The sequence below is a fragment of the Symphodus melops genome, assembly GCF_947650265.1.
Source record: "Symphodus melops genome assembly, chromosome: 9".
Lineage (NCBI taxonomy): Eukaryota > Metazoa > Chordata > Actinopteri > Labriformes > Labridae > Symphodus > Symphodus melops.
The window spans coordinates 494,128-517,792 of NC_136699.1; the positions used below are offsets into that span (position 1 = coordinate 494,128).

Below are 23,665 nucleotides of genomic sequence, written 5' to 3' on the forward strand. Positions count from 1 at the left end.
CACGCTTGCAGAGAACTCTCCTGACAGACCCGAGTGAGCTGATGTGAGAACGCAGCAGGATGTTCAGCTCCTCCGTCAATAACTCAGAGACACTCCTCGTATCCGAACCTGACGCAGAGAGTTCACCTGACACCTTACAAAAACACGTTCTCCTGCAGAATGCGAGCCGGTCGACTGATACTGAAAACAACTAACAGAATGCAGATATGCTGTCGACCCTGAATGGCAAAATTCTCTGCAGTTAAAAGTGACTTAACGAAAAGCCTGCCAAAACACGCTCGTCAATCACTGTCCTGTCCAATCACTGCTTGGAGAGTTTACTGAGAAAAACCCTGTTCAGTGATCAAAGGTCGAGGTTGGATTTTACTCAACGCGTTGTTTCACAGTCACTGGCTCCACATGTCCACTTCCTCTCCTTTAACTCTCCTAACTAAAAAAAACCCAGTTTTTCCTTCAGGGTAGGACACCTGACCGGTCACCAAGGACGCTGCCTTATATCCAGGTAACCCGCTAATCACCTAATCGCCCACATTTACAAGCACATTTAATTGAAGCGACTCAAGGAAGGCTTCACGGCTTCATTCTCATACCTGGCAACATGACAAGGTCGTGATGTGAAGTCCAACGACGTTAAAGGTGTGAAAACACTTCAAATCAGAGATGCGGTCTTTGATTGGACGGACAGTCCTGTCTGGATCCTTTGGTCCGCACCGGGGGCTGGACCCGCGGCCCCCTGGGGCCACACACGCGTGGATATAAAGGAGAGAAGTAAGAACGCAGACACGTTGAGCTGTCACCGCTGACATGAAACTCACACGGGTGCATTCCAGCACGGACTGACACGCTAAGGCCTACGGCGTGTTCTAAATGTTCAGGTGACACCGACACCTCGCCGAGCAGCAAACACCTGAGAGTTTAATGTTCACGATTAAAGACCTCAGAACCTACTCTGTCTGTTTCATAAATCATCCTTTGACTCTGTGGGACTACGGTGGCCCTGAGGGTCAAACGCACACGTGTCATGACAGGAAACACATTTCATGAAATATGGTCATTTGATTGTTTTATATTGTCTCTTCTTATTCAGAAGGCAGAAACAGGAGGGGCCAGGTGAAATGCAAACACTGCACACTGACGTCCAGGTGAGCTCCACGCTCACTATTCATTCTGGACTGATGGACTTCCTGTGTAGGAAGTCGTGCTTCCTGTGTGGAGTGGAGATTTATTGTTTGGTCTTGCGTCACTTTTCTTTGTGTCATCGCACACTCCCCCTGATAAATGAAAGACAAACACTGTACTAAAGCAGGGACGACAGAATGTGATGAGTCATGTTTCGCCCTCCACCTGTACAACAGCAGGTAATAAAACCAGACACACTCCTTCCTTTGGTCACACAGGCTCTGCAGCACAACACACACTAACACACACTAACAGGAAGTGTGTCTCTTCAGAGAGTGACTGTTGTCCCATCTTAAACCTGTTCATGTTGCAGTATCACTTTTAAATGTCCTTTTTCTAAATGTTGCGTCACGGCTCAAGTTGCATTTCTTCCAATGAACAATGATTGGAATAAATGTTCTATAGATCAGATCAGAACACAAGGTCAGATCTCCTTGTTAGGGTTAGGGTTCTAGATGGCTAACCTAGCCGTAGGTTAGCTCTAGCATTAAGCTAGCTGTAGGTTAGCTCTAGCATTAAGCTAGCTGTAGATTAGCTCTAGCATTAAGCTAGCTGTAAGTTAGCTCTAGCATTAAGCTAGCTGTCACTTTAAACTAAACTGACAGGTTTTTCTTTTCATTTCAGGGTTTTCACACTTCTTTTAAAAACGTCTTTTTAGTGAGCAGTTTTTCTTGCAGATCCTTTGACAACACTTCCCTCCGACTTTTTCTTTATCCACTCAAACTAAACAAGAAGTTAAATCACAACAAGCTGTCAGCTTCTGTCTGAAATAATGAGTGACGGTTGTTTAGCTTAAAAAGATGTGACAGCGTCTTCCTGTCACCGTTTTTCAAAAGGTCTTAAAAAAGCAATGAAACAAGTTTGAGTTTCCCAAACCAACATTTTATGTTTGAAGTGACGTGTACAAAGTTTACAGAGGAAACTATTCTAAAATCAGTTCAAATTCATAAATGAGCACCGGAGACTATATTCATTCTACTGACTTTAGAGACAGGATGCTTGTTCCTTTAAAATACAACTTTATGACATAATCCCGTCTCGCAGTCAAAATATTCACATTATGGCATGAAGTTAAAGACAGAAGTTATTCTTTTATTGGCAAACTTTCATCGTCATTTCGAGGATTCCTTCAAATTTTTATTTTGAAAAACAATTCCCTTCAGGAGCCTGAAAATAAAAAAATGAAAAATGCGCTTTAACTGCATCTAATTTCTCTTTTTTTAATAATTGTTTGATCACTCATTTGCGCCTCTAGGGGGCGATCAGGTACATTGTATATGCACATGTTTGATTGCAGGTCATTTCGTGATGACTCAAGTCACGCATTGTGTGTCTCATGTTGATCCAACATTGACCCAGATTACCTTCAGAGACTCCTGAACATCCTGCCTGATAGACGCCACAGCGTCCACCAGATGTTCAACGCCACTTTTCATAATCACCGCTACCAAACATCCCGAAAAGTCTAAATACAAGCTGGAAAGAGGAACGTCACCATCTTACCTTCAGAGCTTCTGAATCTTCCCCTAAATCAGCCTTTAATGCTTCAGAAAGGAAATCATGTTGCAGCTGAGACAACAAATAAACAGCCGAGGCACGCGTCACATTTTTTGCACTCTTTGTTCATAGGTTAAGTTTTTCAGCAACAACTTCTTGACATTGATACAGTGCAAATGCACAAGAGCACGACAGACACCATTAGAGATACAGATTATTTTTTAAAGTCAATACAGCAGATTAAAACAATTTGCTTGTTCGATTGCCCCCCCCTCCCTCCCCCCTCCCCAACATAAATATGTTGCCTTCAGTGTCCCGCAGACTCGTGCTTGTTCTCTGGTCGGGGCGCTTAAACACACAACAACATTTGGAAATCAATGGCAAGTCATTTTCCAGATGTGGTCGCCAACTTCTGCGAGGTCATGACGTGTGGTGAAGCAGGGCACTGTCAGCATCTGTTTCCCATCATGCCCCAGGAGCAATGTGATCATCTGCGTCAGTCAGTCCAATCAGCTTCATTCCTCCCATCAGCCCTCCTGGATCGATTCAAACCGCACCGATGTCAAACATTTTGTCTTGATATGCATATTATAATACGAAAGAGAACCTAAGACCTGAGAAAATATCACATTTCTGCGACGTAAGACACAGAAGAAACAGTGCCGTTCACCCCCCCATCACTTCAACCTGCAGCTCCCAGCAGCGTCACGCTCGCCGCCGTCTCCCCCCGACAAAAACAAAACGACAAACACCGACGACATACGGACAGAAACATACTCCGACGGCTCGAGTGAACGCAGACTCCGTCCATCTTCATATGTACACAGACTGTTTCTTTTTTTAGATCAGGTAAACATACGCTCTTTGTTTTTTTTTTTTAATCTGGCGATTTTTGTCCTTTTGTTAAATTCAAAGTTTAAAAACTAATTATGGGGGATTCAAAAAGGGGCTTTTTTTATTTTATTTTTTTTAGAACTTGCGATGGCTTCTGCTCACGGCGGCGCTGCTCTCTCAGCATCGCTCGATGGAGACGAGGCGTTTTTAATAGTGATGCTCGAACCCTCCCTCCCCCACCCTCAGACCACCTCCAGCATCTCTCCATCCCAAACCCTAACAGACTTCCTCAAGTCGCTGGTCCCTAATCTCCCTTTATTCGTCACGATCGCCCTACTTCCCAAACATATGGCTCTTTGTTTACTCGCTCTTCTTGGTGGCGGCCAGGGCCGAGGATTTTTTCTTGCTCAAGTAGGCCTCGATGAAGAACTGCACGAAGAGCACAAAGTAGCTGAGGTACATGAGGGAGGACCACACAATGTTCTGCATGTGGGAGGGACACTCCTGGCCCTGCTGCATCCACGAGTACACCAGGTAGTTGACCACGCAGCCCATCAGCATCTGGGTGATCTGGGTAATGGTGATGAACATGGCGAACTTTCGGGACACCTTGAAGCCGGCCGCCCGCAGGGCGTAGTAAGAGTACATGACGGCGTGGACCAAGTAGTTCATGGTCATGAACCAGCCGCCGCCCGCCACCATGTCTTTGTAGGAGTACCAGGAGTAGAGCAGCACGGTGATGTGGTGGTACCAGTGGAGGAAGATGAGCTTCTGCTTCCTCAGGACGATGAACAGAGTGTCACCTGCAGAGAGGAGAACATGAAACAGAGTGATCCACGCCGCCCGCTGACACGTGGCGTGTTTCAGGTTGTCCTACGGCCCAATCACTTATTTATTCTTCTTCATACTTCTATTTTATATACTAGTGACTCACCCAGCTCCGGTGCTTTACTGAGCACGAAGGCGTACGCCCAGAACTTGCTGACCGGCCCGTTGTAGAAGCTCTGATCACAGACGGACTGTTTGAGCCCTTTGGTCATCAGGATGTAGGTCATGTAACTCCCAGTGCGGATGGCCCCGAATATACTGCCAAGAAAAGAGCGATTAGACAGACACATTAACGTGTGTGTGTGTGTGTGTGTGTGTGTGTGTGTCTCCTCACCTAAACACGGCGAGCGTGAGCGACCACAGCACCAGCGGTTTCCTCAGCTCAAACTTCTCCCTCTGCTTCATGACATGGCGCCCCCCGAGGATGAAGGCAGCGTAGAGCGCGGAGAAGAGGAAGGACTTCTTCCTGTGAACATCAGAAGACAAGAGACCAACATGAACTTCCTGTTTTACTTAGGTGAACCTGCAGGGGGCGTTTTGCACCAATCGCTGCACGTCTTTACAGGAGAGCCGTACACGTTGATCCTGAAGGTCATTACAAGGTCACGAGGTCATGAGTGGGAGTCGATCCAAACGTTTGAAGTCAGGAGGAATCCATTCTCAGATATCGTAGAAACAGACTTCAAGGACAACAAAGCCCTGATTGAAATGGCGTGGATTATAAAATGAAGTACAGGCGATCAGTGGCGAGTCTGTTGGGGCCCCTCCCACTAGCATCATGTCCGCCAGCGTTTTCTTCGCTCCTAGACAGAGAGCTCGTCTTCAAACTGAGCGTCTCCCAGGAACATTACAGGAGAGTGAGTGTCGTCAGGTGGGGCCCCATCAGGGAGGCTCTATTCCTGCAGGTTTAAGTTTGTCTGACTTCGGGGGCCCCTTCCTGTCCCGGGGCCCCTTCCTGTCCCGGGGCCTCTTACCGTCCTGGGGCCTCTTACCGTCCCGGGGCCCCGTGTAATCAGCGCCTCTGCAGACTGACACCGTTAGGAAACAGACCTGTTGGACGCTCTTATTACCAAGAAGTCGTGACACACGAGAGAAGAATGTTTCCTGTTTGTTCCTCAGAAACCTGAACGTCAACCTGCAGCTTTACGAGGACAGCACAGCCGTGTAGCATGATGTGTGTCCACACAGCCGTGTAGCATGATGTGTGTCCACACAGCCGTGTAGCATGATGTGTGGACAGCACAGCCGTGTAGCATGATGCGTGTCCACACAGCCGTGTAGCATGATGTGTGTCCACACAGCCGTGCAGCATGATGTGTGGACAGCACAGCCGTGTAGCATGATGCGTGTCCACACAGCCGTGCAGCATGATGCGTGTCCACACAGCCATGTAGCATGATGTGTGGACAGCACAGCCGTGTAGCATGATGTGTGTCCACACAGCCGTGTAGCATGATGTGTGTCCACACAGCCGTGCAGCATGATGCGTGTCCACACAGCCGTGTAGCATGATGTGTGTCCACACAGCCGTGTAGCATGATGTGTGTCCACACAGCCGTGTAGCATGATGTGTGTCCACACAGCCGTGTAGCATGATGTGTGTCCACACAGCCGTGTAGCATGATGTGTGTCCACACAGCCATGTAGCATGATGTGTGGACAGCACAGCCGTGTAGCATGATGCGTGTCCACACAGCCGTGCAGCATGATGTGTGTCCACACAGCCGTGTAGCATGATGTGTGTCCACACAGCCGTGTAGCATGATGTGTGTCCACACAGCCGTGTAGCATGATGTGTGTCCACACAGCCGTGTAGCATGATGTGTGTCCACACAGCCATGTAGCATGATGTGTGGACAGCACAGCCGTGTAGCATGATGCGTGTCCACACAGCCGTGTAGCATGATGTGTGTCCACACAGCCGTGCAGCATGATGTGTGGACAGCACAGCCGTGTAGCATGATGCGTGTCCACACAGCCGTGTAGCATGATGTGTGTCCACACAGCCGTGTAGCATGATGTGTGGACAGCACAGCCGTGCAGCATGATGTGTGGACAGCACAGCCGTGTAGCATGATGCGTGTCCACACAGCCGTGCAGCATGATGCGTGTCCACACAGCCATGTAGCATGATGTGTGGACAGCACAGCCGTGTAGCATGATGTGTGTCCACACAGCCGTGTAGCATGATGTGTGTCCACACAGCCGTGCAGCATGATGCGTGTCCACACAGCCGTGTAGCATGATGTGTGTCCACACAGCCGTGTAGCATGATGTGTGTCCACACAGCCGTGTAGCATGATGTGTGTCCACACAGCCGTGTAGCATGATGTGTGTCCACACAGCCGTGTAGCATGATGTGTGTCCACACAGCCATGTAGCATGATGTGTGGACAGCACAGCCGTGTAGCATGATGCGTGTCCACACAGCCGTGCAGCATGATGCGTGTCCACACAGCCGTGTAGCATGATGTGTGTCCACACAGCCATGTAGCATGATGCGTGTCCACACAGCCGTGTAGCATGATGTGTGTCCACACAGCCATGTAGCATGATGTGTGGACAGCACAGCCGTGTAGCATGATGTGTGTCCACACAGCCATGTAGCATGATGCGTGTCCACACAGCCGTGTAGCATGATGTGTGTCCACACAGCCATGTAGCATGATGTGTGGACAGCACAGCCGTGTAGCATGATGCGTGTCCACACAGCCGTGCAGCATGATGCGTGTCCACACAGCCGTGCAGCATGATGCGTGTCCACACAGCCGTGCAGCATGATGCGTGTCCACACACTCTGCAGGACACAACATCACGCGTGTGCTCAGACACCACTGTCAGACACATTCACACTGATCATTATCAGGGTCACATGACGTGAAGCAGCCTACAACAAGTTCCTGCAGATATCAGAGGAGCTGCTGACTCTCTGCCTGCTGTGCTCGGTCTGAGCTGGATCAGGTCTGAGCTGGATCAGGTCTGAGCTGGATCAGGTCTGAGCTGGATCCGGTCAGAGATCCCTGCTGTGCCACAGTAAATGGAGGACTCTGAATGTGAAGAGAAGCACAGCCACAGAGCGCAGGTGGTCGGACCTGACAGACTGGATGCACAGCCAGGCATGCTGAAAGTAGAGCAGCTTTGTTCAGACGCTCGTTGGACTAAGAGAAGAGTAAAAGCTGGCAACAGAACGTGGGAGGAAATAACTTATTTCAGGCGAGTATGCAGGTGAGACGGGGATGATTGGTCTGATTAGAGTTCAAAGAGGCGGAGACTGGGACATGATGCTACTGACATCAAACACCAGCCTGAAAAAAAAAAGATAGCTGTGAGAATAAAAATAAATAAAAACTATGATCAGCTCTGCTCCCAGAGGAGGATGCAAAGAGTCCAGGAGTGATGCATTCTGGGAGCGATCGACCTGAGGTTTGAAACCCAAGAGTCAGTTCTGTGAAGTTGTTTTTGAACGGCGAGCTGGAGGTCAGACATGATGCAGAAACCTCAGTGAGCGGTATGTGTCAGCGTCCTGCCTGCTGCTGTCAGAGCAGCACAGAGAGCGAGCTGGGTGTCAGTATTCAGAGAATGCAGGGTGCCACCTCTCTGTTCCTGCAGGATGCCACCTCCACACAACAAAGGACAAAGAAGGACAGCAGGGCTGGGCTGCAGGATGACATCACTGATCCTCAAGTCCACGGCAAGCAACGCAGCGGCCTACATACTGTGCAGAGGAAGCAGCAATCAGTGTACTGCTGTGTGAACACAAAGGTCAAGAGGTCACCGTGCTAGAAGATCTTTATTGTCCTTCTAATCTAGACAGATCCATCTATCTATCTATCTATCTATCTATCTATCTATCTATCTATCTATCTATCTATCTATCTATCTATCTATCTATCTATCTATCTATCCATCCATCCATCCATCCATCCATCCATCCATCCATCCATCCATCTATCTATTTATCCATCCTAAAAAATATCTACAAATGTCTTTAAAAAAAATCAAACAGTGTCAGACAAAAAAAACAAAAACAGGCTCAGATGAAGTAAAAAAAAAAGTGCATTAAATTGTGTAAACTCTACAAACGAAGTCTTTGGAGTGGACGGTCAGTCTGACTGAATGGTCAGATGAAAACTGTGTGTGAGGCAGCAGGTCTACAGGATGGATCACTCTGATCATAAAGAGGGCAAAGCAAGCCAAGGGCATGGTCAAGGCTGGCGGGCTGGGGGAGGCGGGGGAGGGGCTGCACTCACAGGAATCTATCTGGGACATCAGTGTGAATTCACATCTTCCCTTCATGCTCCCCCGTGCCTCTGTGAACCACCTTCAGGACTCAGAGTCAGGACCCAGAGTCAGGACTCCCCCCGTCTGCGTGAAATAAGACTCACAACATGAACGACCACAAACACGCTTATATCATTATAAAGGAAGCAGAAGATCCTGGTTTGTAAAATATGAGGATTTAAATGTACTCATGCCTTCGAGTTTGTGAAGAGTTCACATTAACAGCTGGACACCACCCAGTGGCTGTGGCTCAGCGGTAGAGTCCTCTGATCCTGACCTGTCACGCTATTGGACGATATATTACAGAGGCACGGCGAGAAGCTTGACTGTGCTGTTTAGGCCGAGCGGGCCGAGGCAGCACAAACTAAAAACAACAACGTCAGAGCTCCTTTGGGGAGGATCAGCACGGAGCAGAAACACCATCAGCTGAAATGCTGTGCTTCCTGTAAAACATGCAGCTGTCCTCCTGCTCAGCCCCCCCCCCCCCCCCCCCCCCCCCGGAGTTAAAGCCGTTTTTTACATCATTAGCTGAATATCTGTTAATGTGTTGTTATTGCATCAAACACTGATTTACAGTCCCTGCTGACTAAAGACAGCTCAGTTAGAGAGGGAGGACATCTCCGCTGTGTGCTTGTTGTCTCAGGCCCTGAGCGAGTCGCTGGGCGGCGGCCATGTTTGCACTGCTGCATATCCCAGATGCGTTCAAAGTACACAGATAATGTTGTACTGTTGTCTATGCAAGAAATGATCCATTTAATGCACAAACATCTGCACATGTAGCCGTCATCATCACCGCGCACTTCAGGTCAGAAAATCAAGTGTTGACTGTTTCAGTGCAAAGCCGTCGTGTGCTATTTTGTCCCTTTCTGCACCCCTTAGCTGAGCCACTGCAGCGTCTCCCTGTTGCCATGGTGATGCATAAGGAGAACACTCCTGAGTCTTATCTACGCTGTGCCCGCCTCCAGGGACAGAGGGGGTCCCCCGGTCTCACACACACACACACACATATGTGCACACACACACACAGAGTTAATCCATTGTTGTGTTGGTGGCTGCACAGATGGCTCCGTCTGCAGCAGGTCACTGTCGTACTGTGCTTACAGCTTGCTGTTTGTATTTGTGGTGAGTGCTTTATTATAAGCTGCTGATTAATAAAGAGCTTCCTCTGATGACTCTATGAAAGTGGAGATGTGCTTTAAGCCTCGTACCTGTCCTGACACAGGAAGATAATAACTCCCCTCCCCCTCTCACAGTAAAGCTGCTGGATAACCTGCTGTGGAACTTGGATCTGTATTAGCTGGTCCAGGAGATTTGAACGGTTACGTAATCCTGAATGTGCGGTCTGAGGATGAGTCTGCATGCTCGTGCCCGCGAGCTGCTGTCTCACCGTCTCACTGAAGGGTGTGTGTGTTTGCAGCGTCACGTTTGCAAATGAAACTTCATGCTGTGTGTGTGTGTGTGTGTAACCTGATATTCCCTGGGCTTATTGTCTCCGTCTGCCACAGTGGAATAAATCTGAGTTACTGTGCCAAAGTGCAGGGCGAGCAGCTAAACGAGGAGGAGCTGCCATGACAGAGCAATCTGAGGACAAAGAAGCAGGCAGGAAGAGCACGCTCCCATGGTCGCACTGAGCAGCCGTGTGTATGACGTGAAGATGCTTCCTGCATCTGGTGGCCCACGTTTACCTGCTGAGCAAAACACAAGAGTCCTCCACTCCAGTGATCATGATGTGTGTCTGTGAGAGGAGCATGCTGACTCACACTGTGCTGTCTGACACACACACACACACACACACACACACACACACACACACACACACACACACACACACACACACACACACACACACACACACACACACACACACACACACACACACACACACACACACACACACACACACACACACACACACACACACACACACACACACACACACACACACACACACACACACACACACACACACACTGTGTACGTGAAGTTCTGTGTTGTACGATGCGATACAGGATGCTCTTTATCGCCCCCTTGGGGAAATGTGTCCTGGTCTCCAGAGCTGCACACGTCTTGCAGCCTCTACACTACAATAAATTCCTACGCATTACACATTACCCAGAATGCACCAGGACCCACATTAGAAACAACACAACATTAAGAAGATAAGAACACGAGTCATTTCACATCAAACAAGCAGGGAGAAAGGAAAGCTGATTGGACCCAAAGTCAACCTCACATATGAGCTCCTTCATGTAACTCTCTTTGTCTCCTAATAGAAATCTCACCACTTGGAAAAAGCAGGACCCAGTGTGCCTCCTTCATGTATGTGTCAATGCATGCAAAGACCACACAGGAGGAGGATCTGTTGGGTCCACAGCCGGCTCACATGTCACAGTGACATAAGAGTGGAGCTGGACTCCAGGCTGAACATCAGTCCTGCAGAGCCAGCCCTCATCTTCATCTGTAGGAAGGACGGCAGCCGAGCGAGCAGCCAGCCTGAGGAGAGCTCGGGCTGAACGTGGTCGGATGTGATCAGCGTCATCCTGACATGCTCTCGTCTGTTTGGCATCAACAACAAGACACCAAGACTTTGTTTAACCACCAACAGGAACAAGCAGAAGCACACGGGGGGATGAAGAGGACACGTCTTCATCTGGCATAATTCTATCATACGTTGTTTGTCTTCCACAGTAAGCATTTAGGACTATACACACTACAGGGCACTCCACACACTGTGACCACCCTCCACAATGTTCTGCACTGTCACTACTGTTACTGTCATGATACCACAATATTAAACTGACGTATGTTTTGATACCACAGCAACAGAAACTCAAAACTGAGTCATGTCTTGATTTCATTTCTCCAAAACTGAAAGTAAAAAGCCGCACACGCACACGCACACACACACACACACACACACACACACACACACACACACACACACACACACACACACACACACACACACACACACACACACACACACACACACACACACACACACACACACACACACACACACACACACACACACACGCTCTGCCAGTGTGTCAGCACACAAACATCTGTGTAATTAAAAAGCAAAACTTTGCAGCTCGGAGAGTGCAATAGTTATGAGACTCATCAGAAGTAAATAATCCCATTCACACACATTCACACACATTCACACACATTCACACACATACACACACATACACACACATACACACACATACACACACATACACACACATACACACACATTCACACACATTCACACACATTCACACACATTCACACACATTCACACACATTCACACACATTCACACACATTCACACACATTCACACACATACACACACATACACACACATACACACACATTCACACACATTCACACACATTCACACACACACGCTGCTGACGAAGCAGCGGGAGCAACTTGGGGTTGAGAGTCGGACACGTGGCTGCAGGAGCTGGGGATCGAACCCTCGAGATGACAGAGCCACGGCGGCCCCAACATGGGAAAAAACAACCTTAACCTTGATTAAAAACCATCAAATCCTTCTGTTCAACACGAGCAGACTGAAGTCGGGTCCATCCAGCAGCACACAAAAGGCTGCTGGACAAGAAACACGAGACTTGAAAGGAAGAGAATTATCGTCTTAACTATTCAAGTTGTAACCTGACCTCCACAAAGGGATCATGAGCTCCCGTGAAGAAGAGGAAGTGCTGACAAATAAAACAAGCATCCCTCCTAACACCAACATGCAGCAGACTGGAGCTGCAGAGTCTTCAGACAGAATAAACACATCTCATTGTTCATTCTGACTGCATGGCCCTCAGACTCTGCATCCAGACCAAACCCACCAGAGATCCATCACAGGTGCAGAGACCTGCAGGGAAGCTCTCTGTCCTGGAGGCTTTTAGAAAAACCCCAGACGACCACAGAGTCCAACCAAGCAACCTGCATGGTGATGAGAGCTGGTGACGTGTGTGAGAGCTCAGAGTGAGTCAGCAGGTAAAATGGATCTGGTGTAGCTGCACTGCTTCATAGCAAACAGGCAGCACCATCACACTAAATCATATCAGATGCATTGACGTGAAGAGACGACACAAATCCTCGATGCATGGACACATCGCTGTCTCTCATCAGCAGACATGATCCTGCAGGTCACACAGCGCTCCACACTGGAGCCTTCTCCTTTCTTTATTCCAATCACACGTTCTCCATCATGTGAGCGCCGACTCTCTGCAATGATGTTCGTTTAAAAGGATCATGTGAGAGTCTCAGGCCTGTGACCCCCAACTCTCATTTCTTCACATATTCACCTGTCAGGTCACTTTAAAAATGAAACACCAAAGAGAACGGGTTTAATCAGAACTTCATTTAGTCTGAATATTTCATACAAAGACAGTTTACATCATTAAATCATCATACAACAACACATCTCCTGTTTCTGTTACAGATGCATGCAGGACAGAGGACAGAAAATGAGGTAAGAACTCAATTCAGTTGGTGATTTCCTGACGTGTTTGTAAACAATAATAATAATAATAATAATAATGATTTAACAGCCTAAACTGTTCAGTTAAACGTAGAGTCAGTCGACTGACCCTGAAGAATAAAACTCTAAACTCATCCTGAAGTGAAGCTGCTCCTTTGTCCCTTCTGGGCCTCCGTACAGGTGTGACTGTCTGCAGAGACTCTAACAGGAGGGTGAACCTTGTGTTGGCCCGCTCTGCTTCCTGTCTTCATGCACTGTAGGAACACGCACTACACACACATGCTAACCCTGCAGTGTGCGCTCGCTTCTGTCCTGCAGTCACACCTGTCATACGTAAATATAAAAGTCTATTTCAGTCTCTTTCATCCCGTCCTGCTGTCCTGTGGACCACGAGTCGTACTGCTGAAGGAGGCGTCTTCAACGATTTCATGTGACAGGTTCAGAGCTGTAGCTGATCTGACTTTGCACTCTTCATTCAGGCTGTTTGTCATGCTGCTGACACTCTTAAAAATAACTACAAAGCAGTGTAGGATGAAGAGTAGCGTTCTCATTTAGCCCGCCTGAGGTGTGACGTGGTCTGTGCAGCCTGGTCACAGAATGACTGTTTTCATTGGCTCTACAAACCCGCTGCATGCATGTCTGAACACTGAAGCACATGTGTGGTGTTGCTGCTCCTTCATACAGTCAGCTATGGGAGGAGACGGGGATGGTCCTTCCTCTTCCTCTTCTTCTGTTTGCTTCTTTGTTCTTTATTCACAATGCAGATCTGTCTGCTGCCGGCCTGAAGGGAACACATCAGATCAGAGTACCATCCTCCATTCATCCCTGCACCACAACCACATGCAGACACGCTGCACATACACACAACATGCATCACCTGTACGCGTCTCAGGTCTGGACCTCTGCAGCCTTTTATGAACTACGAACAGCTCCAAACTGATTACACACCAAATTCAATCATGAGCATGATGAGACGCAAAAACATATTTTTAGCCTTCATACGATATCTGTCTGCAGCGACTGACTTTACACGCAGCGTGTTCGAATGTTTGAGAGATAAGAAAACAGACTAGCAAGCCTTAAATACACTGTGACTAAACTCAATCTACACAGTTAAAGGTCTGCTGCTTTAATCAGTATCTGTGTAGACTTCAGATAAATAAACAGGACCATCAGTAAAACGGATGAAAGCTTTCTTACCTGTGAGCGCTCGTCTCTGCATGTCAGCTCCTCCTCCACAGCCACATGTTGGATTCTTTACCATAAACACCTTTTAGTTTCTCTCTCGTCATATTTCTCTCTTTTTGTTTCCTTCATTCTACACGTTTATCGACCGACGCTTCTCGCTTTTGTCTGACCTGAAAAATATAGACATAAGCGAGTAATGGAGTATTGAGAGGCGCTGCGGCTGTCTGAACGTTAAAAGTGATTGTTATGAGACTTCTCTTTAGAATGGAGTATGATTAAATGCTGTGCTATTTGGACTCAAACTAAGGTTGGCCTCCCCCAGGTGAAACTCTTCACGTGTGACTGAAAATTTAGTTTGGTTATGAACACATCGGTTTCCTTCTTTTATTCATAAAAAAATAAAATGTGAAATTCAGAAACAGAATCTGTTTGAAAACATCTGAAGTGAAACATCCAAAGCGTCCCACAGCGCTTCATCACCACCTGTCACTCTCAACAGATCAATCAGCACTGGCTCACTTTCAGAGTGGGCGGGGCCTCGCCCCGGGCTGAACACAGAAAGGTGTGTTGTGAAGTATGTTCTCAATGTTCCTCTGCTGTGAAGGATCAGGAACGTGAAGCTTTTCACCCTTTGTTCACATCCTTTGTCTTTTTTGTTTTTTGACCCTGAAGTCATGAGAACATGTCGTCCCGCTCACTCAGCCTCTCCTGTGACATTTTCATTTCATAAACAATCCATCAAATCCTTTTTTTTTTTTGCACAGTCGTTAGCCATGTGCAGCGAGCGCTGGCCCAGACTCACTTCCACCACTGCTAGAGCAGCAGAGGAAAGTCAGCTCAGATCAGCTGCCACCTGATTGGCTAATGCTCTGTCAGCAGACATCAGAAGATGAACGTGATTGGTCGGTTCTCAGTACCAGGGAAAGGACAGCTCCTACACACTGCAGCCATGCCGTCTGCCCTCACACAAATGCAGATTTCATTCCATCCAACAAGAAGGGAAGTGTTGTGGAGGCTGCAGCTTCAGCTCCACAGAAAAACACCAAACGTGACTTTTTTTCTTTCTGAACTTTCTGAGATGACACAGGAAGTGAGACGAACGCTTCCGGCTCACCATGCGCTGCCTCTGAATGTTTAATGAAGCCTGTGCTAACTTTACACATGACTCATTTTGATCTGCTTCTTGCTCAACCTGGCTCAGACCTGGACAGCCATGACCTTCACTCGTCTGTATGAAATGCATCAGTGCACACAACCACACGGCAGTATTTACTGAGCATCAGTAGAAACTGAGGTGAGACAGGCGAGCGTGACACCAGGCAGGTTTAAGCTTAAAGCATGGCGCTCTGAACATCCGTCTGCAGCTTTGTTTGAGTCCTTCATGTAACATGAATGAACTTTGTGGATTTACTAATCAAGTCGTCTTTTTCCCCCCTCCACTTTTTAACTCATGTATCGGTGTGAAATCGTCTTCGGATGACATTTGGGAAGAAATAAGTTCCTGTCGACTTCCTGTTTACGTTACGAGTGTGTGATGGAAATATTTCGGTCCTTTACGCTCTAAATCATCGATAAGACTGAAGTTGGTTGCAGCTCAAACTAAAGGTTCATCACACATGTAGTTAGCATGCAATATGTTGCTCTTCATGAATTTGATCATGTTACTGTTGTTGGAGGATGAAAACAGCTGTTTGAAGACGAGCACATTTTCATTACTCTCACTATGTTTTACTCGCCTTGATCAGTCGACAGATCAGAACAGAGTGATTATAAAAATACATTGATTTGTTGATTTTCAGCTCGATCAGATTCTGAACATTTTCTGATTTTTTTTTTTGAGCTCTGACCTGAAAAACAACAACCTCAGTATTCTGCCTGTCTGCATCCTTTCTGTGATGGAGCAGTCCTGGTGTTTGGTGTGTGGTGGCTGCAGGAGGATGCAGCTTATAGCAGCGTGGGGTGCAGGCTTGGTTCAATATGCCACTGGGCCAGTGACTGACTGTGACTGGATGAGGCAGCCGGAGCCATGGATGACCTTTATAATAACGGATGCAGGGAGAATAAATCACGGGGAAACCAAGGACGAATCCTTCCCGTTAAAAGATGAGTGATGCCACGGCGGATGGAGTGATCTGTGACGGAGGCCCTGAGTGAATCTGTTCATTTTATGAAGCACAAGCTGCAATCTGCGGATGATGACAGAGAGCTGATATAACAGGATACAGCGAGGTTTAATCCCGGTAGATCGAGGCTGATGCATGCGCACCGGTGCAGCCTTCACGTTACACTGAGCACGTACACACCTCGGTTCATCCTCGATTTCAACATATAGAGATGCAGAGCGAGCAGAATGTGGCAGGAAATAAAAAGCCTCACCAGTTCTCCTGCATCCATCGGATGGCTTCGTCCTCGTTGAACTGTCGCTCAAACTCGTACTCTTGCAGCGCGAGCACCGACATGCTGCCTTTAGTCTTCACACTGCTGCTGAATCAACACGATACTCGGCCGAGCTGGATCGATTTAGTCTGTTTCCTCGCGACCCTCCACTCGCATCGCTCGTGCTGCTTCCAGGACCTCGCGGTTGTGCGCGAGCAGCTCGGTGGTAGCGGCACCTTCCTCCTCCTCCTCCTCCGCCGGCTGCTGAGCCTACGCCCTCCTGTCCCAGAGAGGAGCACCCCGGGTCCTAACGCCGTCGAGTTCGGCCTCCTCTGCGGCTACAACCCATTTTAAATCACCCCAAACAGAGGCGATGATAGAGTCTGCTGGGGCCCCTGGTAGAAAGTCCTTGGGGCCCCCCTGGTTTTACAATAATAGTTATAATAATAATTACTTGCTTTCCTTTTCACTACCAAGCACGTCATTCCATTTAATTTCCCTTCAGTGACTTTAATTGACAAACATTGGTTTTCACAGCAGTAATGCAAGAAGGTGCTTTCAGATGGGGCCCCATGAAGGAGGTTTCCTACTGTCATTGCAAAAGTTGCACAGGTAGGAAAAATGTTGTGGTTTAAAGTTTTGTCCGCCCTCAGGAGCCCTCATGTTCTGATTTACAGTTCTTATAGATGTTGTGGTTTTAAAATAAACACATGTATGTGATGTACGATAGCAAACATGTCTGTCTATATCTAGATTGTTCATTTCAATGGGATGGGGCACGCAGGCAAGCCTTCCACCAACGATCCTATGAGAGCTCAGGAGCTCCGTTCAGCAGGAAGATACAGAGATCGTCTTTGTCATCAAAGTTTGTGTCAAAATGTCCCACTGTGCAAACACATGTGCAAACACATGTGCAAACACATGTGCAAACACATGTGCATACATTACAGACAAAAATACACCAGGACTACATTAATGTGCAAGTCAAAATATTCACTTTTCACATCTTAAGAGACCCACTGGAAGTTATTCCCAGTTTTTCAAAGCGTTCATGATGAGTCACTTTATTCAACAATTGCCGCAATTTCCAAACATTTGCAAATACTGTCGTAACGACGGCTTTATCAACATATTGAACTTTTTCATGAAGCAAAAATCAGATAAAGTGGATTGACCCCTTTTTGCATCATCGGAGCTTCACCTCAACTTTCCCCTGGATTCTGCGTTGAGACAGACACTTGCTCACAACACGCAGTAACCATGAAGCTTTCTCCACAGCAGGTTGAACCTTCTGACCACAGAGCTGTCTAGACACCACGTTACCCTTTGGATGGTGGCCTGATGTTATTGCAGCTGAACTTGGACTTTCAGCCCATCAACTCATGATTTAACATGGACTGATGGGTAGATTACGTAACACTTTAATCACATTGTCTCCATATCTACAGAACAAATGATTGATGAACAACATGCAGCGCTGATTCTACAACAATGGGCCTTTATTCTGAAAATAAATGGGATGCAGGACCCGCAATTAAAGGGGATGAAAAGTCCACTTCTACAGTGTATTTGACCTGAACCACAACATGTGAAATAAATTCATCCAGTCCTTTGCTTGTGGTCTGCAGAAGTCAACTCAGAGAAAAATGCTCTGTTTCAAATGTGCTCTCCTTGTGATGTCACAGTGGTAAAAAAAACCCCCCATGGACTCCACCTCCAGCCTCGAGCAAAACTTTTGAGCAGGTCCGCCATTTAAAAAAAAATTTGTCTTTGGTTCTTCTTTCAAGCAATTTGCTGAAATGTAAATGTGTCTGAAAGTAATTTGGAAGGTACTGCAGGAAAACTTAAATTTGGCATGCTGACAAATTAGTAGAGCATCAACTCAGAAACAAACCTCTGATCTCAGCTTTAAGGATGGGTCTCTAAATAGGCTGTTTCCTCAGTCGGGTTTTAATGGTGTGAAGTCTCCTGTGCTCCCTGATCCGTCTGTTCTCATGTGCTGCTGTGGGCATGATGCTCCCACTCCCCTTTAGTGCATGCCAGCTCATCAGCCGTTCCTCCAACAGATCATTTTCTTAACCAGATTACAGTGCTAGTTACACGCTTCAAGCCTCTTATGTGTCGTTATCCTGAGCACGATTCCTCCAGTTGGTTCAGAGTCTCTGACCTGCCATGCACCGTCATCTCTCATTGGCTGTCAGCCAGCCACACAGCAGTTTCCTTTGTACTTCCTCACTACCTTCATGTACCTGCACTCTGCTCCCGAATGAATTCCACTGATTACTTCTGAATAGGACAATTATCCAGGTATCCACATGGCCTGAACTGTTTACACATAACTAAAGCAGAGATCAAGTATGTCCTGTGTCCTGTGTGAATGTGTGTGTGAGTCCTGACTCTAATGAGGGAGAAGCTGGAGTCCTGCTGGCTGTGTTGTTGTCAGAGCCGTGTTTACATGGACGGGATGTTCACTCCAGCTCAAGTTCAAGATGCTTTATTTTCATGACATGAAACAACCTTTATTACCAAAGAAAAATGACCACAACAATCAACAATAATAAAACATCTAACAATGATGTTACATCTTAATAAATGTATTTTTAATGAATATATATATATATATATATAAAAAGACAAAGATATTTTAAATATAATTATAATATAATCTGAAACCTCAAACAAGAACTTTTTTTTTTTTTTTTTACCTCAAACAAGAACTGTTAGAAACATGTCTGAGCCAAAGTGTCTTTTCCGGGTTTTTATGGCGCGTTCCCCTTTAAATTGAGGTTCAGGTGGGCACCTTTGAGCACGTGACGTCCTTTGCAAGACGTCACGTGCAACGCGCCATTTGAAATCTAGCGGTCCATTTAAACGTGCATGGCCCCGCCCTCTGTTTGACTCACCTGAAGCTGCTCCTGAGATGAACGGAGCTGCTAGCATGGAGTGCTACCTGCTGCTCATTAAAGCTGTCTGTAACGGGACGCTCGTGTCAACGTCGTCATGGAGAAAGGAGTTTTTCCCGCTGCTGGTTCCGGTCCCCTGACCTCAGTTCGGCCCTTGGTGGACTGTGTGGATCTTGCTGAGACTCTCCTCCAGGTCAGTCTGCTGGTTTGCTGTTTATTGGTTAATATCTGTGGCTGGTCCAGTTTGTCTTTTGGAGGATGTTTGGTGGATTGAAGGAGCAGGGTGCACGTGCACGTGCACGTGCTGACTGATTGTATTTCCTCTTTTAGAAAGTGTCTTAGAAAAAGAACAGATGATGGCAGTGAAAACTTGAAACTGTTTGATTTTATTTAACGCTTTTATTGTCATGATTACAATCTTCCCCTTTCCACTTGAATTTTTAAAGAATCTATTTTTGTATATTTTCATGAAAGTGTGGAGCGTATAAAGATAAGTAGAGATAAGAGGTCAAGGGGGGAGCAGTGTGACCCCTGACCCCTGACCTGAGATCTGTGCCTGTTTGTATGTTGCTCCTCTTTGTGTGATGGAAGAACAGAGAAGCTCCTCTCTGTGTTTTCTGAAAGCTGCTGCTCGCTCAGTGTTCATGTTTCCTCCTCACACACCTTCATGTGTTCACTCTGCAGCTGCTCGCTCAGTGTCCATGTTTCCTCCTCACACACCTTCATGTGTTCACTCTGCAGCTGCTGCTCGCTCAGTGTTCATGTTTCCTCCTCACACACCTTCATGTGTTCACTCTGCAGCTGCTGCTCGCTCAGTGTCCATGTTTCCTCCTCACACACCTTCATGTGTTCACTCTGCAGCTGCTGCTCGCTCAGTGTCCATGTTTCCTCCTCACACACCTTCATGTGTTCACTCTGCAGCTGCTCGCTCAGTGTTCATGTTTCCTCCTCACACACCTTCATGTGTTCACTCTGCAGCTGCTGCTCGCTCAGTGTTCATGTTTCCTCCTCACACACCTTCATGTGTTCACTCTGCAGCTGCTCGCGCAGTGTCCATGTTTCCTCCTCACACACCTTCATGTGTTCACTCTGCAGCTGCTCGCTCAGTGTCCATGTTTCCTCCTCACACACCTTCATGTGTTCACTCTGCAGCTGCTGTTCGCTCAGTGTTCATGTTTCCTCCTCACACACCTTCATGTGTTCACTCTGCAGCTGCTGCTCGCTCAGTGTTCATGTTTCCTCCTCACACACCTTCATGTGTTCACTCTGCAGCTGCTGCTCGCTCAGTGTCCATGTTTCCTCCTCACACACCTTCATGTGTTCACTCTGCAGCTGCTGCTCGCTCAGTGTTCATGTTTCCTCCTCACACACCTTCATGTGTTCACTCTGCAGCTGCTGCTCGCTCAGTGTCCATGTTTCCTCCTCACACACCTTCATGTGTTCACTCTGCACTCAGTGAACACAGGTTATCATCATGCATGACGCTGCCATGACTTGGCTTCTTATTGAGCTTCACTCAGGCTGATGGCTCAGTTCATGTTTCCTGTCCTGGTTGCAGAGGCTTGTTTGAGGTTCCCTCCCAGCTGTTGTACCTCCACGTATAGATGGACTCCAGGGTTTTGATTTGGGGGGGTGATTGTGTTCAGTGCAGATGTTGCAGATACAGATGTGAACTCTGCATCTGTTCACCTTGAGCCCGCTGACTCACCTGCTCTTGTGTTCCTGCACCTTTCTTCACTCTGGTACTTTTTCCTCCCCGGTTACCCAGAACACCCTGCGTTTAGGTTTCATCACGTTAGCGTCATTAGCTTTATTAGCTTCCCCCTGCTTCTCTGGAGGGGAACTGCTGCAGGACTCAGAGGTGCGACCTCTCACCGTCGTCCTGAAGTCTCACTGTGGAGCCCACTGAGTAACAGCACCCACTGGGAGTTCATCCTCCCAGTTTGTTTCTGAAGTGTGTGTGTGTGTGTGTGTGTGTGTGTGTGTGTGTGTGTGTGTGTGTGTGTGTGTGTGTGTGTGTGTGTGTGTGTGTGTGTGTGTGTGTGTGTGTGTGTGTGTGTGTGTGTGTGTGTGTGTGTGTGTGTGTGTGTGTGTGTGTGTGTGTGTGTGTGTGTGTGTGTGTGTGTGTGTGTGTGTACTGAGAGGTGAATGTGGTTATGAGGAGTGGTTAAGAGTTGAGGTGTTGAGATATCATATTTGACTTATCACTCACTGAAATCACTCACTAAACTGACTACACGCCACCTCTACAGACTGTCTGCACGCCACCTCTACAGACTGTCTGCACGCCACCTCTACAGACTGTCTGCACGCCACCTCTACAGACTGTCTGCACGCCACCTCTACAGACTGTCTGCACGCCACCTCTACAGACTGTCTGCACGCCACCTCTACAGACTGTCTGCACGCCACCTCTACCGTCTCTACAGACTGTCTGCACGCCACCTCTACCGTCTCTACAGACTGTCTGCACGCCACCTCTACCGTCTCTACAGACTGTCTGCACGCCACCTCTACCGTCTCTACAGACTGTCTGCACGCCACCTCTACCGTCTCTACAGACTGTCTGCACGCCACCTCTACCGTCTCTACAGACTGTCTGCACGCCACCTCTACCGTCTCTTCAGACTGTCTGCACGCCACCTCTACCGTCTCTACAGACTGTCTGCACGCCACCATTCTGCAGCTCTGATACTCACACACAGATTCTCTGCATAGAGACGTGTAGAGGACTGGCTCTTTGGCGTTGCCTCAGACCTGCTCGTCAGGGTTTACTGGTTGCTCTCCTCCAGCTGTGACCTCGTTGTGACAGAAGACGTGTTTTAAAGAGTGACTTCTTTGTTCTCTGTTGTGAAACTTAAAAGGATTTCAAGCATTTAAAGCTCCTCTGTTCCAGAATCATGAAATATCTCAGCTGAGACACAGTTACAGGAAACTCTCTCCATAACCCGTGACCTTGAAGTGACCTCTGGGCCGACCTCCGCGTCCTGCTGTAGAAAGGCTGATGTTAACTGAGGAGAAAAGCCTGAGTCAGTAAAAGAACAGTTCGTACGTCGTGATGCCGCTCGCCGTACTCCTCAGACCGCCGTGCGTCCGACCTGCTCGCCTCGGTCCGGCTCGTAAACGTCCTCGAGGCCAGAGACATCTGTCCTCTAAGAAGTTTAGCACCGTTCTTCATCCTCCTGCTGCACTGTGAAGGAATGAGTTGTGGTTGTGTAAAGTGTGTGAATGGCGCCCCCTAATGTCCAAGCATGTTTCTGTCAGAGCTCCTCAACATGTTTAGTTGTTGAGGCTTCAGAAAGCTCAGCTTGTTTCTTTCTTTATTCTACACTGATCCAGATCCTGTCAGCTGACCTCTGACTCCTTTTTATACAAATGAAATTCAAAGTCCGGATACATTTATAGATTTATAATTCTGAACAATAAAGTCCAAAAATGTTGATGATGAATATTCAAACCCACTCACCGTCTGCGTCGACCCTCGACCCCTCAAAAGGAGCAACATACACATCATGGCGCCGACGCAGCCCACGGGTGTTTCTGTTCATTCTAATGAAACGCATTTGAACCAATCAGCTGCGACGAGACTTACCCGAGACCAGAGCGCTCAGAGACCGAGTCAAGACTACAACTACAGGGGCGGGGGGCGTGTCCCTCACTGAGGCCGTAACGTAGCGGGCGTAACCGGAGGATAAAAATCACAAATGAATCGATTTGATCTTTTTTCCTTCTAATCACAAAGATGGCGAGGAAAAGACGCGTCAAACATGTGACTCTGAGAGGAGGGAGGTTTGTCTGTGTCCTGCAGGACGCCCTGTCCTCTGTCTTGTGTTGTTGTCAGAGTTGCTCATTGCTGTCAGATAACAAGTCTCCTCATATCTGCCAGCACACTGCCATCTAGTGGCCGCAGAGCGCCTCTGACCCCAGCAGCAAATTGGATTGATAATGTATGGCTTACATTACTCTGTGTTTATCTGATATGTGAGGCTGTAAATCTATTCCGTCCCGTCTCCCGCTGCAGCCCCCGCCGTGTGACATTGCCAATAAGATGGAGAATTGGCGATGTGATGTACGAGTGGCGAGGGGAATGCA

General features: G+C 47.6%; 2 protein-coding genes across 2 annotated transcripts in view; one reads left to right on the forward strand and one right to left on the reverse strand.

Annotated features, from left to right (window-relative positions):
• Positions 1 to 2,039: 2,039 nt before the first annotated feature.
• On the reverse strand, positions 2,040 to 16,930 carry elovl6 (ELOVL fatty acid elongase 6). The gene is made up of 4 exons (XM_079353075.1): positions 16,671 to 16,930; positions 4,673 to 4,804; positions 4,445 to 4,596; positions 2,040 to 4,313 (listed from the first exon to the last, which is right to left on the reverse strand). The coding sequence occupies exons 1-4, from the start codon at positions 16,751 to 16,753 to the stop codon at positions 3,871 to 3,873; spliced, it is 810 nt and encodes a 269-aa protein (XP_079209201.1). The 5' UTR covers positions 16,754 to 16,930; the 3' UTR covers positions 2,040 to 3,870.
• A 2,711-nt stretch (positions 16,931 to 19,641) lies between these two features.
• Positions 19,642 to 23,665, forward strand: part of LOC306829402 (uncharacterized protein) — a gene marked incomplete at its 3' end in the record, with an annotated part of 99,290 nt that continues 95,266 nt past the window's right edge. Inside the window, exon 1 of the mRNA XM_079352445.1 lies at positions 19,642 to 19,766. Coding sequence (XP_079208571.1) covers positions 19,671 to 19,766 — 96 coding nt within the window. The 5' untranslated portion in view covers positions 19,642 to 19,670. The remainder of the gene's footprint in view (positions 19,767 to 23,665) is intronic.

Coding starts and splice junctions, on each gene's coding strand:
- elovl6 (XM_079353075.1), bottom strand. CDS start 16,753: ATGTCGGTGCTCGCGCTGCAAGAGTACGAGTTTGAGCGACAGTTCAAC. Junction 4,597..4,672: donor CTCACGCTCGCCGTGTTTAG/GTGAGGAGACAC, acceptor TTTTCTTGGCAG/TATATTCGGGGCCATCCGCA. Junction 4,314..4,444: donor CAGTAAAGCACCGGAGCTGG/GTGAGTCACTAG, acceptor TCCTCTCTGCAG/GTGACACTCTGTTCATCGTC.